Raw genomic sequence first — 21,983 nt, forward strand, 5'->3', positions numbered from 1 at the left:
CTAAACTGATAATACTAGGCATGGTAACTAACTGATATACTAGGCATGGTAACTAACTGTAAATCTTGGGCATGGTAACTAATGTAATACTAGCAGGTATAACTGATAATACTAGCATGGGTAATATCTGATACTAGGCATGGTAACTAACTTATAATACTAGCATGGTAACTACTGATAAACTAGGCATGGTAACTAACTGATAATACTAGCAGGTAACTACTGATAAGTAACATGGTACTAACTGATAATACTAGGCATGGTAACTAACTGATATATACTAGGCATGGTAACTAACTGATAATACTAGCATGGTAACTAACTGATAATACTAGGCATGGCTAACTAACTGATAATACTAGGCATGGTACTAATGGATAATACTAGGCATGGTAACTAATGATACTAGATAAGCATGGTAACTAACTGATAATACTAGCATGGTAACTAACTGATAATACTGGCATGGTAACTAACTGATACTATAGCATGGTAATAACTGAGAATACTAGGCATGGTAACTAACTGTAATACTAGGCATGGTACTAATTACACTAGTAAGCATGGTACTACTGATAATACTAGGTTGGTAACTAACTGATAATACTGGGCATGGTAACTAACTGATACTAGTAAGCATGGTAACTAACTGAATATACGGGCATGGTAACTAAACTGATACTAGTAAGCATGGTAATAACTGATAATACTAGGCATGGTACTAACTGATATAACTGGGCATGGGTAACTAACTGATAATACTAGTAGACATGGTAACTAACTGATACTAGTAAGCATGGTAACTAACTGATAATACTGGGCATGGTAACTAACTGATAATACTAGTAGCACATGGTAACTAACTGATACTAGTAAGCATGGTAACTAACTGATAATACTGGGCATGGTAACTAACTGATAATACTAGTAGACATGGTAACTAACTGATACTAGTAAGCATGGTAACTCTGATACTAGTAGGCCTGGTAACTACTGATAATACTAGGCATGATAGCTAACTGAAAATTATGTCTGGTAACTCCTGATACTGTGGCCCATTTCTCTGGAGTTTCTGATATAATTAGTGTTTCACAGGAACCCTACAGTGTCCTCTCTCATGAAATACATGCACACAGTTTACTGGTGTGGTTTTGAAGTATTTAGCTGTGTGTGTGTGTGTGTGTGGTTTAGGTGTGAACTCTCCCATCCCCCTTCCCTTAGGCCCCTCGAGTTTCTGTCCTCATATTGGGAGAGATGGCTGCAGAGCAGCTGTGTGTGTGTGTGTGGTGTGTGTGTGTGTGTGTGTGTGTGTGTGTGTGTGTGTGTGTGTGTGTGTGTGTGTGTGTGTGTGTGTGTGTGACGTGCGTGCGTGCGTGCGTGCGTGCGTGCGTGCGTCGTGCGTGGAAGCACAGCCAGAGCGGCGGTAGGGAGAGCCTGAGACTCAGGTGTGGTCAGATGGGCTTTGAGGAGCGAGGGTGCAGTGGAACTGAGGTGGACAACTTTCTAGTCATTTCATTTTGTTAAACCACCTAAACACACATACATTGTATGTCCAGAGAGTAGTATAGCTTTCTTTCACTGTGAGAGATTAGATTTTTGTTTTTTCATCTCATATTTGATTGCCATATCTGTAGCCTGGCATATTTCAGTTATGTATTGATCTGATTTATCTCTTTCCAGATTGATGGCCTTGCTCACAAAATGCCATATCATATAGACTAAATAATAGCAGATCACCTCACCTCACTGAGACAGTTAAGCCTGTAACTCTGGTCCAGCCGAGGAAACCGACAGTTGCTAAACGCGCGCGCCTGTAATTAAAAAAGGATAGCACTGACGCACCTTTCTTGCGCAATCAAATGTGCAAAAGCGCAACAGTCGCTCTACCCCAGAGCTTCAAACGCAGAGGTCYAGATTTCCACGGTCATCTTCTTGAGACCACACCAAAATGAACGGGAACACACTGTTCATCCCGGGTGAAACGTGAGTAGCCTGAACTGAACTGAAAATTAAGTTGGCTGATGTTACCTTTACCTGAAGACAAGGCGGAATAGGGAGAGGGACAACAGAGAATGACAAAGACGTTCTCAGAGTAAATGAGTTGAGTACCCATAACAGAGATGATAGTGCATGTTGTAAAGCGCATGCGCAGGTTACCACTTTTGCTTTAGTTTAGGACGGTTGGTTACAATTTGCTCCCAACTATTGTAGCTATTTATAGCCCACAAAAAAAACATTAAACTGCTTAAATCAGCTTTATCTGATATGACCTGAGTTAGAACCATCAACAACAAGCAGGTTAAGTAACTGTAGTGGTTAAATACAGTCATTTGTTTACACCGGATAATTCAGTACGTTGTAGATTATGTAACGGGTAAACCCGGCCTTGGTAACCCTTTACCATTCACACTGCTGGAGACTACATGCGCTTKTATTAATGACCTAATTAAAACCGAAAAGGAAAGCAATAAAATTAAATTAAACGTTTTATAATTAGTCTATAATGACACATTTTCTTTCTTCATATTTCCATTGGCCGTATCATATATCAAGCTACTGAGAAAAAAAAACTCCAGACAAACATATAGGCCTAGCCTATAGGCCTAAACGTTTTGCGTTTTGCTTGCCTGCCCTCATATTTATTTAGGTAAAATTCGTTGGTTGGGCTATGTTTTAACCGGGCACTACAGAATAAAGACCGACCCTCTGCAGCAAACAAACGGCCGTGAGTTATTACATAAGTCTTGGTGACATAACCTCTGAGCGCGAGCTCGGGACGACAGCCAGGGCGCAAAGAGCAAGCGGGTTGAAACCGGAGTAGCCTGAACTGCTTGTACAAGGAAGTTCGTTGRAAAAATGAAGTTGGCTGATATTATKCTCACGTGAAGACAAMACGGAATATGGAGAGAGAGTGACAACAGAYAATGACAAAGACGTTGTCAGAGTAAATGAGSGTACTGACTCTAACAGAGATGGTAGTGCATGTTTTAAAGCGCATGCGCCGTCCCTGCCTCTAGAACAGCAGGTAGTTCTATATATTTAGAAATAAAGATCCAAAGTTTTTYAAGTTATTTATGGTGCKTTGTGCATAGCAAAACGCGCGGTAGAATAGACAATAAAAAGGGGTGTGTAGACACGCTTGTCCCAGGAGTGTGAAGTGGCGTAGTGTGTGTCAGAGCCAGGTGCAAGCACACGCAGTTTGTTTTGACGGGGGGAGTTATGGAATATGAGGAGCCCGAATCACCCGAACACATCACTACAGAAGAACCAATCAAAAGAGGTGAGATATATTATCTTGATTATTGATAGGTTAGGCCTAGTGTATTCATGTGTAGGCTAGGCCTAGTCTATTCAGTCATTTACATTTCACAAATGTCAATTATTTGCAGATGCAACTTATTGTTTTAGCTATACATTGTGGATTGGGTGAAATGAAAAGGTCACAGATTTGCATTATAAATTAATGCACATTTAAAGGTGAATGCATGTGTGTGTGTGTGTGTGTGTGTGTGTGTGTGTGTGTGTGCTTGTGTGCGTGGATCCACATGTATGCACACACACAGACACACCTGTTTGCCAGTCTAGAGCATTGACTATTGTGTAGCGGGAGCACACCTAGGGATGACAGAAGTGCTGTATGAGTGTTGGTATACAGTCACTGCCCCCTTCTCCCTCTCCTCCCCTATCACCCTGTCCCCTCCTTTAAGAGAGCCTCATTCTAATGCTTATCTCTCCCCTCTCTCCTCCCGTTTCTCTCTATCTTTATCTCCTTCTCTCTTTTTATCTCTTATCTATCCCTGTCACTATGTCTCTCTCTTACACATTAGTTGTCTCGTTCTCTCTCTCTTACCCCCCTCACTCTGTCCTTGTCAGATCACCAAGGCTTCCACCCTCCAAGTTCTTTCTCTGCCTTCCCCCTCACATCCTCCACTTTCTCATCCTGCCTCATTCACTCTCCCTCCTCCCATCTTCCCTATCCCTCACTCTTTTTCTTCTTACCCCATTCACTCTCCTCCCCTTCTTCCCTCCCTCCCCCCTCTCTCATTAACTCACCTCTCTTCTGTTGTCCACCTGATGGTGTAACTCTTGCTCCTTGAGGGTAAACATGGCAGTAATCCTCTATAAAACCAGGGATTAGCTCTTAGCTGTGTGGGCCTGTTTTGGGCCTGCTGCATTTCCCAGCACTGCACAGTCTAAAATCAAACCATGGCTTTCAACTTAGATTCCTTCAGTCTCTATCACACGTACTCCATACGTCATTCATGAAATGACGTCATCCACCAGGCCTAAACCACAGGTGTCAAACTCATTCTATGGTGGCCGAGTGTCTGCGGGTTTTAACTCCTCCCTTGTACTTGATTAATCAATGAAGGTCACTGATTAGTTAGAAGCTCCACTCACCTGGTTGTCTACTCTAGGTCTTAATTGGKCACAAARTGAAATTCYATAACAAGAACCAGCAGACACTGGGCTCTCCATGGAGTGAGATGGACACCATAGCTAAATATAGGCTACAGACTCAGATGGATATTTTCATCTTTATTCCCTACATTTAACCAGGTCTGGCTGAGAGGGTGCACTGATACAAATATCCTGCAATGATGCCGCAGTTGTCCTCTAGATACTTATCTGGCTTTAGAACARATTAAAACCCTTTCTCACGGTGCCGTGACACTGCATATTACTCTCTCCGTTACTCATTGACAGGACATCATGATAGCTATACACTTCTGCACCAGAGAGCTACTCTCTTCTATACTGTGTACATACATGCACGCACACACAAACACGCACACTCTCACACACACGTGAATGCACCAGCAGTCACTCCCTTATTACATCACAGTGTGTGTGGGGAGCTGATAATGTGTAACATGCAGCGGTTATATCTGTGCGTGTTCTTCTGTCACTCTCCAGCCTGCAGCTGCTATATCTCCATACAGAGTAGGATAGAGAGACGGGGAGAAGAGAAACCCTTGAAACCGCTTTTGATTAAATAGCGCRGTCTAAATCTTAGCAAGACTTCCATTGTTAGATAAAGTATTGATTGAAAAAGACAGAATGCTGCTGTTTGATTGGATTGAGAGAGCAAGGGAGATAGACAGATACYGAGAGAAAGAGAGCGATAGAGAGAGATAAGATGGGGTGGGTTGGTTGGTATTGATGCTGACAGACCAGTCTTTCTGAAAAGTAGAGCACATTGAGGAGTTAGAAGAAGATAGCGGTTTCCATTGCCTTCATGTTGGTCTTGTGTAACATGGCCTCTTWGTCCCCACACTGTGGCTTGGGCTGATACTCAGTGGCATGGGTCAGGTGTCACTGCAGTTCTCACTGGAATCAGATCATTAGCACTTAGGTTTAGGATTTAYMTTAGTTTGGAATCACATGAAATTGACTCATGATCTGACAGCATGACGTTCTTAGTCCACTGAAGGTTGAAAAGCGACTCAAATCCTTACTTTTTGCGTACAATCGCAAACGGCAGTGTGTGTGTCTATGCGTTTTCTGAGTCTAGATGTGTATGTTTTCTGTGTGTGTGTCAACTGCTCTGCTTTCACCAGACCTCWGTGTTCTGCTTATGAAGCAAACGTGATTTGATGAGGAGGGGAAACGGAGGGAAGCAMTGAAAGCCGCAGCAGACCTTCTCTACCCCAGACACAAAGACCCAGGCTACCTCTGCCTCTGTCTYCCTCCACCCAGCGATGCTTATCTCCCCTGCCCTCTCTCAACACACACGCACACKCACTAAAAATACACACCTCAGCTTGGAAACAACCCCCACACACACATACACACACCCAGTCTAATATGAACTTTCTCACAATTGTGGTCAGAAAGCTAGACTCCCACCTTCCTCCACTATAACTGTGTCTGTCTCTTACTCACCAAGGTGTGTGTGTCTGCGTGTGCCTGAGAGAGAGTTCAAACTCCATCCACACTCTGCTTGTGTCAGCTCCTACTCTCCCAACTGTCTCTTTTTCAAGGCTCTTCCACACCAATTCATTTCATACAACAGACACTATAAACACATCAGGCCCTGTGTGCAGAGGCCCAGCATCATCCTGGAATAGATTCAGTTCTCCTCTGTTGTGTCAGAGAGACATAAGACTCATCCTCCTCTGTTGTGTCACAGAGACATAGACTCAGTCCTCCTCTGTTGTGTCAGAGAACATGGACTCAGTCCTCTCTGTTGTGTCAGAGAGACATGGACTCAGTCTCCTCTGTTGTGTCAGAGAGACATGGACTCAGTCCTCCTCTGTTGTGTCAGAGAGACATAGACTCAGTCCTCCTTGTTGTGTCAAAGACATAGACTCAGTCCTCCTCTGTTGTGTCAGAGGAATGGACTCAGTCCTCCTCTGTTGTGTCAGAGAACATGGACTCAGTCCTCCTTGTTGTGTCAGAGAGACATAGACTCAGTCTCCTCTGTTGTGTCAAGAATAGACTCAGTCCTCTCTGTTGTGTCAGAGAGACATAGACTCAGTCCTCCTCTGTTGTGTCAAGAGACATGGACGTCAGTCCTCCTCTGTTGTGTCAGAGAGACATAGACTCAGTCCTCCTCTGTTGTGTCAGAGAGACATAGACTCAGTCCTCCTCTGTTGTGTCAGAGAGACATAGACTCAGTCTCCTCTGTTTGTGTCAGAGAGACATAGACTCAGTCCTCCTCTGTTGTGTCAGAGAGACATAGACTCAGTCCTCCTCTGTTGTGTCAGAGAGACATAGACTCGTCCTCCTTGTTTGTGTCAGAGAGACTAGACTCAGTCCTCCTCTGTTGTGTCAAGGAGACATAGACTCAGTCCTCCTCTGTTGTGTCAAGAGACATGACTCAGTCCTCCTCTGTTGTGTCAGAGAGACATAGATCAGTTCTCCTCTGTTGTGTCAGAGAGACTAGACTCAGTCCTCTCGGTTGTGTCAGAGGACATAGACTCAGTCCTCCTCTGTTGTTTGTCAGAGAGACATAGACTCAGTCCTCCTCTGTTGTGTCAGGGAGACATGGACTCAGTCCTCCTCTGTTGTGTCAGAGAGCATGGACTCAGTCTCCTCTGTTGTGTCAGGAGACATGGACTCAGTCTCCTCTGTTGTGTCAGAGAGACATAGACTCAGTCTCTCTTGTTGTGTCAAGACATAGGACTCAGTCCTCCTTGTTGTGTCAGAGAGACATGACTCAGTCTCCTCTGTTGTGTCAGAGAACATGGACTCAGTCTTCCTCTGTTGTGTCAGAGAGACATAGACTCAGTCCTCTCTGTTGTGTAAAGACATAGACTCAGTCCTCCTCTGTTGTGTCAGAGAGACTAGACTCAGTCCTCCTCTGTTGTGTCAAGAGACATGGACTCAGTCCTCCTCTGTTGTGTCAGAGAGACATAGACTCAGTCCTCCTCTGTTGTGTCAGAGAGACATACGATCAGTCCTCCTCTGTTGTGTCAGAGAGACATAGACTCAGTCCTCTCTGTTGTGTCAGAGAGACATAGACTCAGTCCTCCTCTGTTGTGTCAGAGAGACATAGACTCAGTCTCCTCTGTTTGTGTCAGAGAGACATGGACTCAGTCTCCCTCTGTTGTGTCAGAGAGACATAGACTCAGTCCTCTTCTGTTGTGTCAAGACATAGACTCAGTCCTCTCTGTTGTGTCAGGAGACATAGAATCAGTTCTCCTCTGTTGTGTCAGAGAGACATAGACTCAGTCCTCCTCTGTTGTGTCAGAGAGACCATAGACTCAGTCCTCCTCTGTTGTGTCAGAGAGACATAGACTCGTCCTCTTGTGTCAGAGAGACATAGACTTCAGTCCTCCTCTGTTGTGTCAGAGAGACCATAGACTCAGTCCTCCTCTGTTGTGTCAGAGAGACATAGACTCAGTCCTCCTCTGTTGTGTCAGAGAGACATAGACTCAGTCCTCCTCTGTTTGTGTCAGAGAGACATAGACTCAGTCCTCCTCTGTTGGTGTCAAGACATAGACTCAGTCCTCCTCTGTTGTGTCAGAGAGACAATGACTCAGTCCTCCTCTGTTGTGTCAGAGAGAACATAGACTCAGTCCTCCTCTGTTGTGTCAGAGAGACATAGACTCAGTCCTCTGTTTGTGTCAGAGAGACATAGACTCAGTCCTCCTCTGTTGTGTCAGAGAGACATAGACTCAGTCCTCCTCTGTTGTGTCAGAGAGTCATAGACTCAGTCCTCCTCTGTTGTGTCAGAGAGACATAGATCAGTCCTCCTCTGTTGTGTCAGAGAGACATAGACTCAGTCCCTGTTGTGTCAGAGAGACTATAGACTCAGTCCTCCTCTGTTGTGTCAGAGAGACATAGATCAGTCCCCTGTTTGTGTCAGAGAGTCATAGACTCAGTCCTCCTCTGTTGTGTCAGAGAGACATAGAATCAGTCCTCCTCTGTTATTTTTACATTTGAAATGTAACCTTTATTTAACTAGGCAAGTCAGTTAAGAACAAATTATTATTTACAATGACGGCCTACACCGGCCAAGCCCGGACGACGCTGGGCCAATTGTGCGCCGCCCTATGGAACTCCCAATCACGGCCGGTTGTGATACAGCCTGGAATCGAACCAGGGTGTCTGTAGTGACGCCTCAAGCACTGAGATGCAGTGCCTTAGACCACTGCGCCTCTCGGGAGCCCTATTGTTATTGCCAGAGAAACATAGGCTCAGTCCTCCTCTGTCAGAGAGACCGAGATGAGCCCAGTTGGGAGTGAGTGGGATGATAAGGGACATGGGGCTGAAGCTACAGTAGAGCATTGAACTAAGATGTGAGAGAGGAAGTGTGTCTTGTGTTCAAGCAGAATTTAACTTGTCTTTTCTTTGCTACAGGAGACACTGTGTCCAAGAAGACTCATTTGAGTAAGTGTTTGTGTTTGTGTGTGTGTTTGGTTATGTGTCAATATGCCTGTCTGTACATGCCCATGTGTTATGTGTGTGCTAGTTATATGAGCATGCAGTGTGGTTATGCCAGGATCACTAGTATTTGCACACGTTTGCACCTGTGCTGAAAAACGCGCATGCACACACACCACACACACACAGGTTTATCTGTGGTGCCAACATCAACATTATAGCTCTGTTATGCACCTGTGGTACTTTGTGTAGACAGTATTCTCCTTTTTGATGGATTTAGGTTTGGAGATAAACTCTATATTGGTATTCTGGCATCTGGATGCAGATAGTATCAGATAGCATCTCCTTCACATGTGGTGGTGTTTCTGGGCTGTTTCTGCTCCTGACTACAACACACCTGTTACCTTTGAGTGTAGGGAGAAAATTGAAAAATGTTTGGTCGGTTTTCATGATACTAGTTTTCACTTTGAATAATAATCATACGGATGATGGAATGTGTATCATCAGAAAGCTCTCTCTGTAATTGGCTGTTTCAGATGTCAGTCCATACTCAACTGGCTAGTTAGGCTGTCACTCTGTGCTGTGGGTACAGTCCTATCTTCTTGATGTGTTAGAGAAGTACAGTAAATGTCCTTTCATGCCAATAAAACTTTTTTGTATTTCAATGTATATTTGAGGGAGATAGAACGGTGGGTACAGAGAGTGGTTAAGGCTTTGAGGGTGACTAGGTGAGTGGGTTACGCACAACAAAGAACGGGAAAAAAGTACCGTAAGAAAAGAGAGAGAGCGAAAGGGGAAAGGCCTCTGTATTTCACACGCACCCATACACTGTGTGACTGACAGAGCGCTTGAGCAGTGACTAGCGGAGACTCTGAGGCCTAAACATGCTGTAGGTGCACTAAGATAGTCACTCTGCAAGAGAAAGGACAGACAGAGAGAGAAGAGAGGAAAGAGAGAGAGAGAGATCAAGACAGTGACAGTGACAATTTGACAGTGATTGTGAATTGAGGGTGAGGGTGACAACAAGAAAGAGAGAGAGAAATAGAGTTTGTGAAAGTGGGACAAGAAGACTGAGAAGTGGAGTGAAGATGATGCGAGGTAGGAGTGATGGCCTTGATTTAATGTGTGTTACTCTGTACAGTACCGTATCTGTGTGTGTGWGAGAGAGAGAGTGTATACTGTACTGTAGCCTACATTTGAAGTATGTTTGTTTGGCTTTTTTTCGTCCCCCATTCTCCTTCCGTATTCCTCCAACTCTTCAAGTACAGCAACAGCAACGTATCCGCTCACAGTCATATTCATTTCTAAACTCAAAACYTGATCATGTAAATATATTTTTCAGAATGATGATAGTGCATTGTGTTTCAGCCTGTTGGCATGTCCAACATCCTCACCAGATTCTGGTCCTGTTTCTTTCCAAAACCTCCAACAACTTGACTCAGTAGCTGCTCTAAGTTTACATTTGACATTTGAGTCGTTTAGCTGATGGTTTTATCCAGAGCCACTTACAGGAGCAATGGGGTTAAGTGTCTTGCTCCAGGGACAGGTTTTTTCAGGGGCTCGGGGATTCCAACAAGAGGTTAGGAGCCCAACTCATAACCGCTAGACTACCTGCCCCCCCAGTGTCTGCTGATTTTTGTTCTAGTCTTCTAGAAGCATAATGGAGTCAGAATAGAACCGTTTCGTCTGATTCTACAGGGCTGTAGAAGTGATATAATGTAACCCTATTTTTGATAATACTCTTGAAATAATGTATATATTTCAAAACATCTTGCACAGCATTATCACTTATTGTAAAATACACAAGTGATGTAGTTATAAAATGTCAAGGTGGAAGTTGGGCCTAATCAGTCTTCAAAATATTTGATAGTTTTTTGTCTAAATATGTAATATGGTTAACTATGACTACTTGTTTAGGTTGTTTTGAAACCAAATGAGGGATCTTTGAAGCCTCTCATTGGTTAGAAGTGGGCACTAGGACATTTATGTGCATTACTGTGGTCGTGGATACTGTCCTGATATGACTAAGTATTTTACCTGCTTATGTTAAAGACTTAAATTACAGCAACACATTTCCATGTTCTTCTCACTACACTCACACAGTCTGTGATGATTGACACACGAGAACTACCATCACACAGTCCTGTGATGTGACACACGAGAACTACCAACACAGTCTGTGATGTGACACACGAGACTACCACTCACACAGTCTGTGATGTGACAACGAGAACTACCACTCACACAGTCTGTGATGTGACACACGAGAACTACCACTCACAGTTTGTGATGTGACACACGAGAACTACCACTCACACAGTCTGTGATGTGACACACGAGACTACCACTCACACAGTCTGTGATGTGACACACGAGAACTACCACTCACACAGTCTGTGATGTGACACACGAGAACTACCACTCAACACAGTCTGTGATGTGACCACGAGAATCACCAACACAGTCTGTGATGTGACACACGAGAACTACCACTCACAGTCTGTGATTGTGACAACGAGAACTACCTACACACAGTCTGTGATGTGACACACGAGAACTACACACACAGTCTGTGATGTGACACACGAGAACTACCACTCACACAGTCTGTGATGTGACACACGAGAACTACCACTCACACAGTCTGTGATGTGACACACGAGAACTTACCACTCAACAGTCTGTGGATGTGACACACGAGAACTACACTCACACAGTCTGTGATGTGACACACGAGAAATACACTCACACAGTCTGTGATGTGACACACGAGAACTACCACTCACACAGTCTGTGATGTGACACACGAGAACTACCACTCACACAGTCTGTGATGTGACACACGAGAGAGGAACAGGGACTGTGTAGGCAGAAGGGGAGAGAGGAACAGGAACTGTGTAGGCAGAAGGGGAGAGAGGGATAGTGAGTTTGGCATGAGACCGTACTGTGTTGTGAGATGGTCCTCTCAGAGCATCCTCTGCACCAGTTTCTATTCACGCATCCATATGGCGCCATAGGGACTGTGTAGACACACACACACACACACACACACACACACACACACACACACACACGCACACGCACACGCGCGCACACCGTAGCACAGCTGCCCCTCTGTGGTTGGCGCCTCAGTGTGTGTGTGTGGTAGTGTGATATACACTGAGTGTAGAAAACATTACCAGGTGAAAGCTACCAACCCTTAGGTCACTTGTTAAATCCACTTCTATCAGTGTAGATTGAGGGGAGGAGACAGGTTAAAGAAGGAGTTTTAAGCCCTGAGACATGGATTGTGTGTGTGTGCCATTCAGAGGGCGAATGGGCAAGTTAAAATATTTAATTGCCTTTGAACAGAGTATGGTAGTAGGTGCCTGGCGCACCGGTTTGTGTCAAGAACGGCAATGCTGCTGGGTTTTTCACACAACAGTTTCCCGTGTGTATCAAGAATGGACCACCACCCCAAGGACATCCAGACAACTTGGCACAACTTTGGGTAGCATTGGAGTCAATATGGGCCAGCATCCCTGTGGAATGCATTCGACACCTTGTAYAGTCTATGCGCCGACAAATTGAGGCTGTTCTGACGGCAAAGGGGGTGCAACTCAATGTCAGGAAGGTGTTCTGAATGATTTGTACACTCAGTGCATATCTCCTGTGTGTTTGTCACTGAATATAACATGATGCAGATGTCATTTCTAATATTACACACACTGGGTTCTAATTTTAATGTCAAGYAAGGAGAGTTTTCACCTTAGCTCCTAAACCCTGTTAGAATAATTAACACAACTGTAGAKTGTTTTACAATGATGACATTACTTAAATACAACAGTGAACATTTCTGCATTTCAAATCATTTTTCTCTGAGTGGCCCACCACCATAGTCATAGGCTTGGTTCAGGCGGCGTTCTCCGTTCACAAACAAGAGTCTGCTGATGCTTCTGGGGGATTCCTGTTCAGATTCCTGTTCTCTTACTTCAAAATACTTTCCTTACGCATACATACAGCTGCACACACATACACACTTCCAAAGCACCTCACTTTACTTCAAAGAGTTGATACCAAAATCTGAAGTAACACATTCACCCCCAAACATGAGAAATGAAAGAGAGCAGTCACACAGTCACACGGTCACACACCCATCACCATTACTTGGTTTACCTCACAACTCATTATTGTTCCCCTTGGACTCAGTCTGGGGTTCAAAACAGCCTTTCTAAAATGCTTATGTTGAAATACGTAAGATGTCTTTYTTATTGATMGTGAAYATTTCRGTTTTTTTTACTCACTAGAGCCACAGTTCTACTAACCAGACAGCATGGTATTACTCACAAATGACACTTTCCAAAATAACTATTCAGAGGCTCCACTCAAAACAAATTCAGTGTGATGCGTATCATTTCATTTAAGATGTAGTCTTCAAGCTTGTCATGTAGAGAATWCTCATGGCAATACTGTAAAAAAAACGGTGTTATTTATCTAGCATTATCTTGCATAAAAATGTTGTTTTACACTATCTCTCAAAGCGCTTTCAATTGTATAGCTCCCACATCCACTTTCAATATAGCACCCACCTGGGTGATGCACAACTTCCATTTTGAGGCATACTGTCCCCACATCAGCTATCACCGCTCAATAACCTACCAATAACAAATACCTTACATTAAATGGGTCTCAAACGGCACAAGAAACTTCAAAATATACGTTAAATTAAATGTGTCTTAAATTCCAGAGATTCCTTTACTAATTAAGTTATATTAGTATTATAAATATGTTATAGCACATTTACAAAAGTTTTAATTGTAAAGCATTAAGAGCATATTAAGGTTAAGTGTGATGGATAKGTATTTGATATTTACAGCATATATAATTCWMAGTCTCAGATGTTTCATTTAAAGTKATTTCATTCTAATTATGATATTTGCTTCTATATTTTGTCATGTTTCATATTAAGGTTTTTCAAATGTGGAATTGATTCATTTATAGCAAATTGTTGAAATCTACCAAGAAGTAAGTAACATTAAGGATCAATAATCACCCTAAATACATTTACATTTATAGCTATTTTATTCTTTGATCATATTTAACCAACATTTCTGATTCCCTTTGGAACATTTTTATTGTCATACTTGTCCAGATACTGCTTGTCAGTAATAAGAAATGTATTGATATGAATAAAAAATCATATCAAGTAATCGTTATCTAGACCAACATTTTTTGACAGAAAAACACGAGTTATTTTTGTTTGAAACATGTCAGTGTGCCGTCAATTAGATTGGAGATTTTAMTTCAAAGTATTCACACAATGTTCCAATGTTATCTCAAGTAAATCTCTTACTCTCTAAGGATAACCGTATGCCCTGTGTTCTCTTTGTCATGCATCTGTATGTTGGAGGGTGTAATTCTGCGGGGTGTTTCCGGTGGAGGAAAGTTGAGGTTTTTGTCCGTTTACAGAGCAAAATGCAGAATGCTGACAGGGGACTTTATACAAAGACAAGGGAAAGGTGCTGAATGGCACTCGCTGCTCACGTCAGAGATATTCAACCCCTTATGAAGGACAATGGACATTTTATATAAAAGGCCCTTTTTTATTAGGCTGCATAGCCTCTGATAGTGGCTTTCTACTGCCCTTCTGCATTAGCTCAATGAACCTTGTCGCGGAAACCATCACAACCTCACTGTATTTGATTTGACTCTCGCTTGTATAATACAGTGCCTTCAGAAAGTATTCACACCACATTTTGTTGTGTTACAGCCTAAATTCTAAATTGATTAAAGTAAAATGTTTTGTCACTGTCATACATACAATACCCCATAAGGTCAAAGTGTAATTGTGTTTTTTGACATTTTTACAAATTAATTAAAAATGAAAATCTGAAATGTCTTGAGTCAAGTATACAACCCCTTTGTTATGGCAAGCCTAAATAAGTTCATGAGTAAACATTTGCTTAACAAGTAGCATAAGTTGCATGGACTCAGTCTGTGTACAATGATAGTGTTTAACATGATTTTRGAATAACTACCTCATCTCTGTACCCCACACATATAATTATCTGTAAGGTCCCTCAGCCGAGCAGTGAATTTCAAATACGGATTCCACCACAAAGACCAGGAAGGTTTTCCAAGTATTGACTCATGGGTGTGAATACCCATGAATAGTTGAAGTCGGAAGTTTACGTACACTTAGGTTGCAGTCATTAAAACTCGTTTTTCAACCGCTCCACAAATTTCTTGTTAACAAACTATAGTTTTGGCAAGTCCATTAGGACATTTACTTTGTGCATGACACGAGTCATTTTTCCAACAATTGTTTACAGACAGATTATTTCACTTATAATTCACTGTATCACAATTTCAGTGGGTCAGAAGTTTACATACGCTAAGTTGACTGTGCCTTTAAACAGCTTGGAAAAGTCCAGAAAATGATGTCATAGCTTTAGAAGCTTCTGATCGGCTAATTGACATAATTTGAGTCAATTGGAGGTGTACCTGTGGATGTATTTCAAGGCCTACCTTCAAACTCAGTGCCTCTGCTTGACATCATGGGAAAATCAAAAGAAATCAGCCAAGACCTCAGAAAAAATTGAAGACCTCCACAAGTCTGGTTCATCCTTGGGAGCAATTTCCAAATGCCTGAAGGTACCACGTTCATCTGTACAAACAATAGTACACAAGTATAAACACCATGGGACCACGCAGCCGTCATACCACTCAGGAAGGAAACGCGTTCTGTCTCCTAGAGATGAACGTACTTTGGTGCAAAAAGTGCAAATCAATCCCAGAATTGATTTGCACTTGTGATGATGCTGAAGGAAACAGGTACAAAAGTATCTATATCCACAGTAAAACGAGTCCTATATCGACTAACCTGAAAGGCCGCTCAGCAAGGAAGAAGCCACTGCTCCAAAACCGCCATAAAAAAGCCAGACTACGGTTTACAACTGCACATGGGACAAAGATTACTTTTTTGAGAAATGTCCTCTGGTCTGATGAAACAAAAATAGAACTGTTTGGCCACAATGACCATCATTATGTTTGGAGAAAAAGGGGGAGGCTTGCAAGCCAAAAAACACCATCCCAACCGTGTAGCACGTGGCTGGCAGCCTCATGTTGTGGGGGTGCTTTGCTGCAGGAGGGACTGGTGCACTTCACAAAATAGATGGCATCATGAGCAGGGAAATTATGTGGATATATTGAGGCAACATCTCAAGACATCAGTCAGGAAGTTAAAGCCTGGTCACAGATGGGTCTTCCAAATGGACAATGACTCCAAGCATACTTCCAAAGTTGTGGCAAAATGGCTTAAGGACAACAAAGTCAAGGTATTGGAGTGGCCATCACAAAGCCCTGACCTACATCCTATAGAAAATTGTGGGCAGAACTGAAAAAGTGTGTGTGAGCAAGGAGGCCTACAAACCTGGCTCAGTTACACCAGCTCTGTCAGGAGGAATGGGCCAAAATTTCACCTGTGGGAACTTGTGGAAGCTACCTGAAACATTTGACCAAAGTTAAACAATTTAAAGGCAATGCTACCAAATACTAATTGAGTGTATGTAAACTTCTGACCCACTGGGAAWGTGATGAAAGAAATAAAAGCTGAAATAAATAATTCTCTCTACTATTATTCTGARATTTCACATTCTTAAAATAAAGTGGTGATCCTAACTGACCTAAGARAGGGAATTTTTACTAGGATTAAATGTCATGAAGTTTGAAAAACGGAGTTTAAATGTATTTGGCTAAGGTGTATGTAAACTTCCGACTTCAACTGTATGTAAATTAGATATTTCTGTATTGCATTTCCCCCAAAATTGCAAGAATTTCTAAAAACATATTTTCACGTTGTCAATATGGGGTATTGTGAGTCGATGTATGAAAATAAATTATATTTAATCCATTTTGAATTTAGGTTGTAACACAACCAAATGTGGAATAAGTCGAGGGTTATGAATTTATTTATTTTTATTGAACCGTTATTTAACTAGGCAAGTCAGTTAAGAACAAATTCTTATTTACAATGACAGCCTACCAAATGACAAAAGGCCTCCTACAGGGATGGGGGCTGGGATTAAAAATAAGTAAGTAATAAGTAATAAATAAAATATAAATATAGGACAAAACACACGTCACGACAAGAGAGACAACACTACATAAAGAGAGACCTAAGGCAGCAACACATGACAACAACATGGTAGCAACATAACATGGTAGCAACATAACATGGTAGCAGCACAAAACATGGCACAAACATTATTGGGCACAGACAACAGCACAAAGGGAAAGAAGTTAGAAACAACAATACATCACGCAAAGCAGCCACAACTGTCAGTAAGAGTGTCCAGGATTGAGTCTTTGAATGAAGAGATTGAGTTAAAACTGTCCAATTTGAGTGTTTGTTGCAGCTCGTTCCAGTCGCTAGCTGCAGCGAACTGAAAAGACCAGAGACCCATGGATGTGTGTGCTTTTGGGACCTTTAACAGAATGTGACTGGCAGAACGGGTGTTGTATGTGGAGGATGAGGGCTGCAGTAGATATCTCAGATAGGGGGGAGTGAGGCCTAAGAGGGTTTTATAAATAAGCATCAACCAGTGGGTCTTGCGACGGGTATACAGAGATGACCAGTTTACACAGGAGTATAGAGTGCAGTGATGTGTCCTATAAGGAGGATTGGTGGCAAATCTGATGGCCGAATGGTAAAGAACATCTAGCCGTTCGAGAGCACCCATACCTGCCGATCTATAAGTGATGTCTCTGTAATCTAGCATGGGTAGGATTGTCATCTGAATCAGGGTTAGTTTGGCAGCTGGGGTGAAAGAGGAGCGATTACGATAGAGGAAACCAAGTCTAGATTTAACTTCAGCCTGCAGCTTTGATATGTGCTGAGAGAAGGACAGTGCACCGTCATAGGCATACTCCCAAGTACTTGGATGTAGGGGCGGCTAATGCAATCCAGTTGTAGCCTAGGTGATTTCTGATGCTCATTGACAGAGAGGGAAGATGATGAGGGAGGGGAATAGAGATAATATGTGTATCTGTCGACTAGTGTTGCATAACATTTATCTATCTCGCTCTCTCTACATTATTTCTTGCTCTCCCTCACTATCCCCACTCTCCCTCTCTCCTTACCAGTCACTTCTCTCTCGCTCACTGTTACTCTCATCTTCTATTATCTCTCTCTCAACTCTCTCTCAACTCTCTCTCCCGCTTTTCTTTCTTAATTTAGATCAGTAATTCCCTCTTTTTTCTGAATCTGGCCTATAGCTGGTTTGGCTCAAGAGATCAGGGATGAGGGGGGACTGAGAACTCGGGGTCAATAGTATCATGTCAGTAACTGTCGAGACCATATCATCATTTACTACACTGAGGGGAGATTGAAAAGTCAAGTAAAGGTTGAGAACAGTAACATGGATCCACCTGCCATCCCTAGACGAGCTGCTGTTTGTTAGTGTGTAGGATGTCCCAGGCCCATAGTGCCGTAGCAGACACTACCATGGTGACTAGTCAGAGGAGACGGAAGTGTAGGAGGTCATGTTATATTAGCTAGCTGCCATCGCTCCTCATCCGTTCCAGCAATACCACCACTGGTGCTATCAACAGATGTGGAGGAGGCTGGGTAAATGACGGCTCTGATGAAGTTGGAGCCAGGTTAGCTGTTAGCCGGGTTAGCAGTTAGCCAGGTTAGCTGTTAGCCAGGTTAGCTGTTGATCTTAACTAGATGGATAGGCCTGCCTGGGGTAGAGATGCCTGTAACAGTTAAAGATAGGGCTGCTGTGCACATCACAGAAGATCACTGACTGGTCTTGGTGATGGAGATCTATAGATATATTTGAGAGAGAGATTTATCTAGAGGCCTGTGGTCTGTATAGGTGGAGAGATATGAGAATAAAGGACACATAGAGGAAATAGACCAATATCAGCAATGTGGCTTCAGAATAAGATGAAGAAAGAGAATAGAGAGATAGAGGGTGAGTTTGAGAGATAGGGACCAAGATGGAAACACAGTTTGCTGTGGCAGTTGCAAATMATTCCTAKGTGTTTTAAATCATCAATGATCTAATGTGGAGATGAGTCCACATCCCACACCATATGTTGTCTATGGTATTGCTGATCCTCATACAGCCCTGCAGTACATACTGGTCCTCAATCCCAAATGAATGGAAAAGATAGAAACATACATGTGTGTATGTGCGTCAACAGTGAAAGGTTGTGGGTCAGGTTGGTTTCCTGTTGTTTGAGGTTGAGAATCAGAACTGAGAGAGCAAAAAACAGAGACCACTGACACTCTCTCTCTCTCTCTTGCTCTCTCTCTCTCTTGCTCTCTCTCTCTTTAGCTCTCTCTCTATACCGTTTTGCAGGCAGTCACTCTACTTGTTCTATATACCCACCCATCCATTCTGTCTATCCACTTTCCCATTAACATTCTCACACAATTAGTCAGTCTTCATGAAGTGTTGTTCAGTTGTTTTACTGCACATAGACCAATATCATGCATGCAGTCTTTAGGGTTATAGTTTGTTACTCTTTTCAGATGTGCAGTATAGTGTGTATTCTATCAGATGTTCAGTATAGTGTGTTATCTATCAGATGTGCAGTATAGTGTGTATTCTATCAGATGTTCAGTATAGTGTGTATTCTATCAGTGTGCAGTATAGTGTGTATTCTATCAGATGTGCCAGTATAGTGTGTATTCTATCAGATGTTCAGTATAGTGTGTATTCTATCAGATGTTCAGTATAGTGTGTCATTCTATCAGATGTGCAGTATAGTGTGTATTCTATCAGATGTGCAGTATAGTGTGTATTCTATCAGATGTGCAGTATAGTGTGTATTCTATCAGATGTGCAGGAGGTTTCTCAGTTTCACCGCTGACTGCCCTCTTACGGCCTCTGGGAGATTCCTGTGGCACCTGAAAAGAGGGCACAAACACTTGACACACTGACACACACACACACACACACACACACACATATTTCACACAATTAATTGCTGTACTGTAAACACAAGGGATTGTCTCACCGCTTGACAAACTAACTTACACACACCATCACAAAGAAAGACAAACACTCTTCCCGAACTCTAAAATCACGACGGAATAGCGTATTTATTTTCATATGTTCTGAATGTAATAATGTATGATTTGTTGAATGATGAGGAGGTGGGGGGGAGGAGGATGGACATTCCTGGCAGTGTCAACCAAGATGAAAGACTCTATTACTGGCAGCACTATCCTTTATGAGACAGATAGAGAGAGAGGGATGGAGAGAGCGAGAGGTGAGATGAAAGAAGGATAGTCAGAGCAAAAGAGAAGCCAGTTAACCACTTGAAAGACTGAGGTTGACACCTTCACCTCCTCCTCCTCTCTCCATTCGCAAATATTCCCCCTCTACTGTTGTCTCTTCTGTCTGTCGCTGCGTATTTGATGTCATTCGGTTCATTTTTAACAATGTAAGAAATGCTAATGAGAGGAAAACAGAATATTCATTCTTTCACTCTGATTGCAACGTTTGATGACAACCAAGCAAATTGTCTCTTTTTTAACAAGCCCGTATTATTGTAGCAAAGCTGCAATATGTGTGTTTGTGTGTGTGTTCATGTGAAGTGTTGTTGATTTGTTAGGGGAATGGTCAAACCTCAATGGGATAGATATACTGACATACCTGCTGAACACACACAACGCAGGTGTCACGTAATCAGGTGTCACGTACACAGACCAAAAACCWGTTTTCCACTCCATATTTGTGTGGTCAACCAACTTTCTCAGTCTGATTTTGTGTTAATGTTACCTCTGCAGTCTAGGTTTCTCTTTCCCCTTCCTGCCCTCAATTTTCTTTACCATCATCTATATTTCACTTTCTCTTCTCCCCCTAAGTCTCCCTAAGTCTCCCTAACTCTCCCTAAGTCTCCCTTATCTCCTTGATAGACAGTTCTGAATGGGCTCACACTGTAGTTCTGAAGGATCTGGGTTTGGACATTGGCTACATTGGCTCTGCTGGCCAACGTAGTCCACAGGTATTTGTGTTACTGTGAACTGTAATGTGTGTGTGTTAACTGTAATGTGTTACTGTTAACTGTAATGTGTTACTGTTAACTGTAATGTGTTACTGTTAACTGTAATGTGTTACTGTTAACTGTAATGTGTGTGTTAACTGTATTATGTTACTGTTAACTGTAATGTGTGTGAACTGTAATGTGTGTGTTATTGTGTGTGTAGCTCAGATTGAGGTGATTCCCTGTAAGATCTGTGGTGATAAATCATCAGGAGTTCACTATGGAGTCATCACCTGCGAGGGCTGCAAGGTGAGACTGCAGCACTACACACCTGATTTCACTCTGACCAAGCAGACATAACAAACAGACTTATTTCCAGGGGTTTCATTGGTTATGTCAATGGTCCTCTCTCCCCCTCAGGGTTTTTWCCGGCGTAGCCAGCTGCCGTCCGTGTCCTACTCCTGTTCCAGACAGAGTAACTGTCCTATAGACAGAGCCAGCCGCAACCGCTGCCAGAGCTGCCGACTGCAGAAGTGTGTGACCCAGGGCATGAGCCGGGATGGTGAGACGACACGCATGCACACATAAAAGAAAAGATGGCTACTGGTAAAATAAAGGTTGAATAAATACAAATTTTCAAATCACTTTACTTAAAAATATATATTTTATTTAACCTTTAATTAACTTTATATGAGGGTAATTCAACTCATCTCCACCACAAACTGTTTTTGTTTCGCCAGCGGTGAAGTTTGGTCGGATGTCGAAACGTCAGCGTGAGTCTCTGCGTGCCGAGGTGGAGAGACACCGTCAGCAGCAGCAGCAGCAGCATCTCCAGGCAGAGGCCCAGCCCGCCCTGCCCTACCCCAGCAAGGCATGCCGTTTCCGGACACCCCACCTGCTCCAGGCCCCGGCTCCGGCCTACTCCTTCCCTGGAGAGCCAGAGCTGCCACCCTGCCCGACAGATGTGCCCCTACCTGGTGTGCTCCCCAGGCGAGTCCCAGGCTCCAGGTCTGGCCTACCAGGGTCCTGTGTGTCTCCTGGCAGTGGGCACTCAGACAAAGAGGTAAGGGAGTGGACACATACGTACACACCTCGAAACACATAATCAGACTAGCACTGTTTAATATCTTATTACCCCTTCCTCTTTCTCACTCCGTCTTCTTCAGGGT

The 21,983-nt window shown here is 43.0% G+C and overlaps 1 protein-coding gene across 1 annotated transcript; it reads left to right on the top strand.

The window, feature by feature from the left end:
* The first annotated feature begins 1,699 nt into the window (after positions 1-1,699).
* On the top strand, positions 1,700-21,919 carry LOC111964575 (nuclear receptor ROR-gamma). Its single transcript, XM_023988422.3, has 5 exons — positions 1,700-3,280; positions 8,809-8,838; positions 21,038-21,123; positions 21,235-21,376; positions 21,555-21,919. The coding sequence occupies exons 1-5, from the start codon at positions 3,220-3,222 to the stop codon at positions 21,917-21,919; spliced, it is 684 nt and encodes a 227-aa protein (XP_023844190.1). The 5' UTR covers positions 1,700-3,219.
* The last annotated feature ends 64 nt before the right edge of the window (positions 21,920-21,983 follow it).

Source organism: Salvelinus sp. IW2-2015, linkage group LG6.1 (assembly GCF_002910315.2).
Source record: "Salvelinus sp. IW2-2015 linkage group LG6.1, ASM291031v2, whole genome shotgun sequence".
NCBI classification, from domain to species: domain Eukaryota; kingdom Metazoa; phylum Chordata; class Actinopteri; order Salmoniformes; family Salmonidae; genus Salvelinus; species Salvelinus sp. IW2-2015.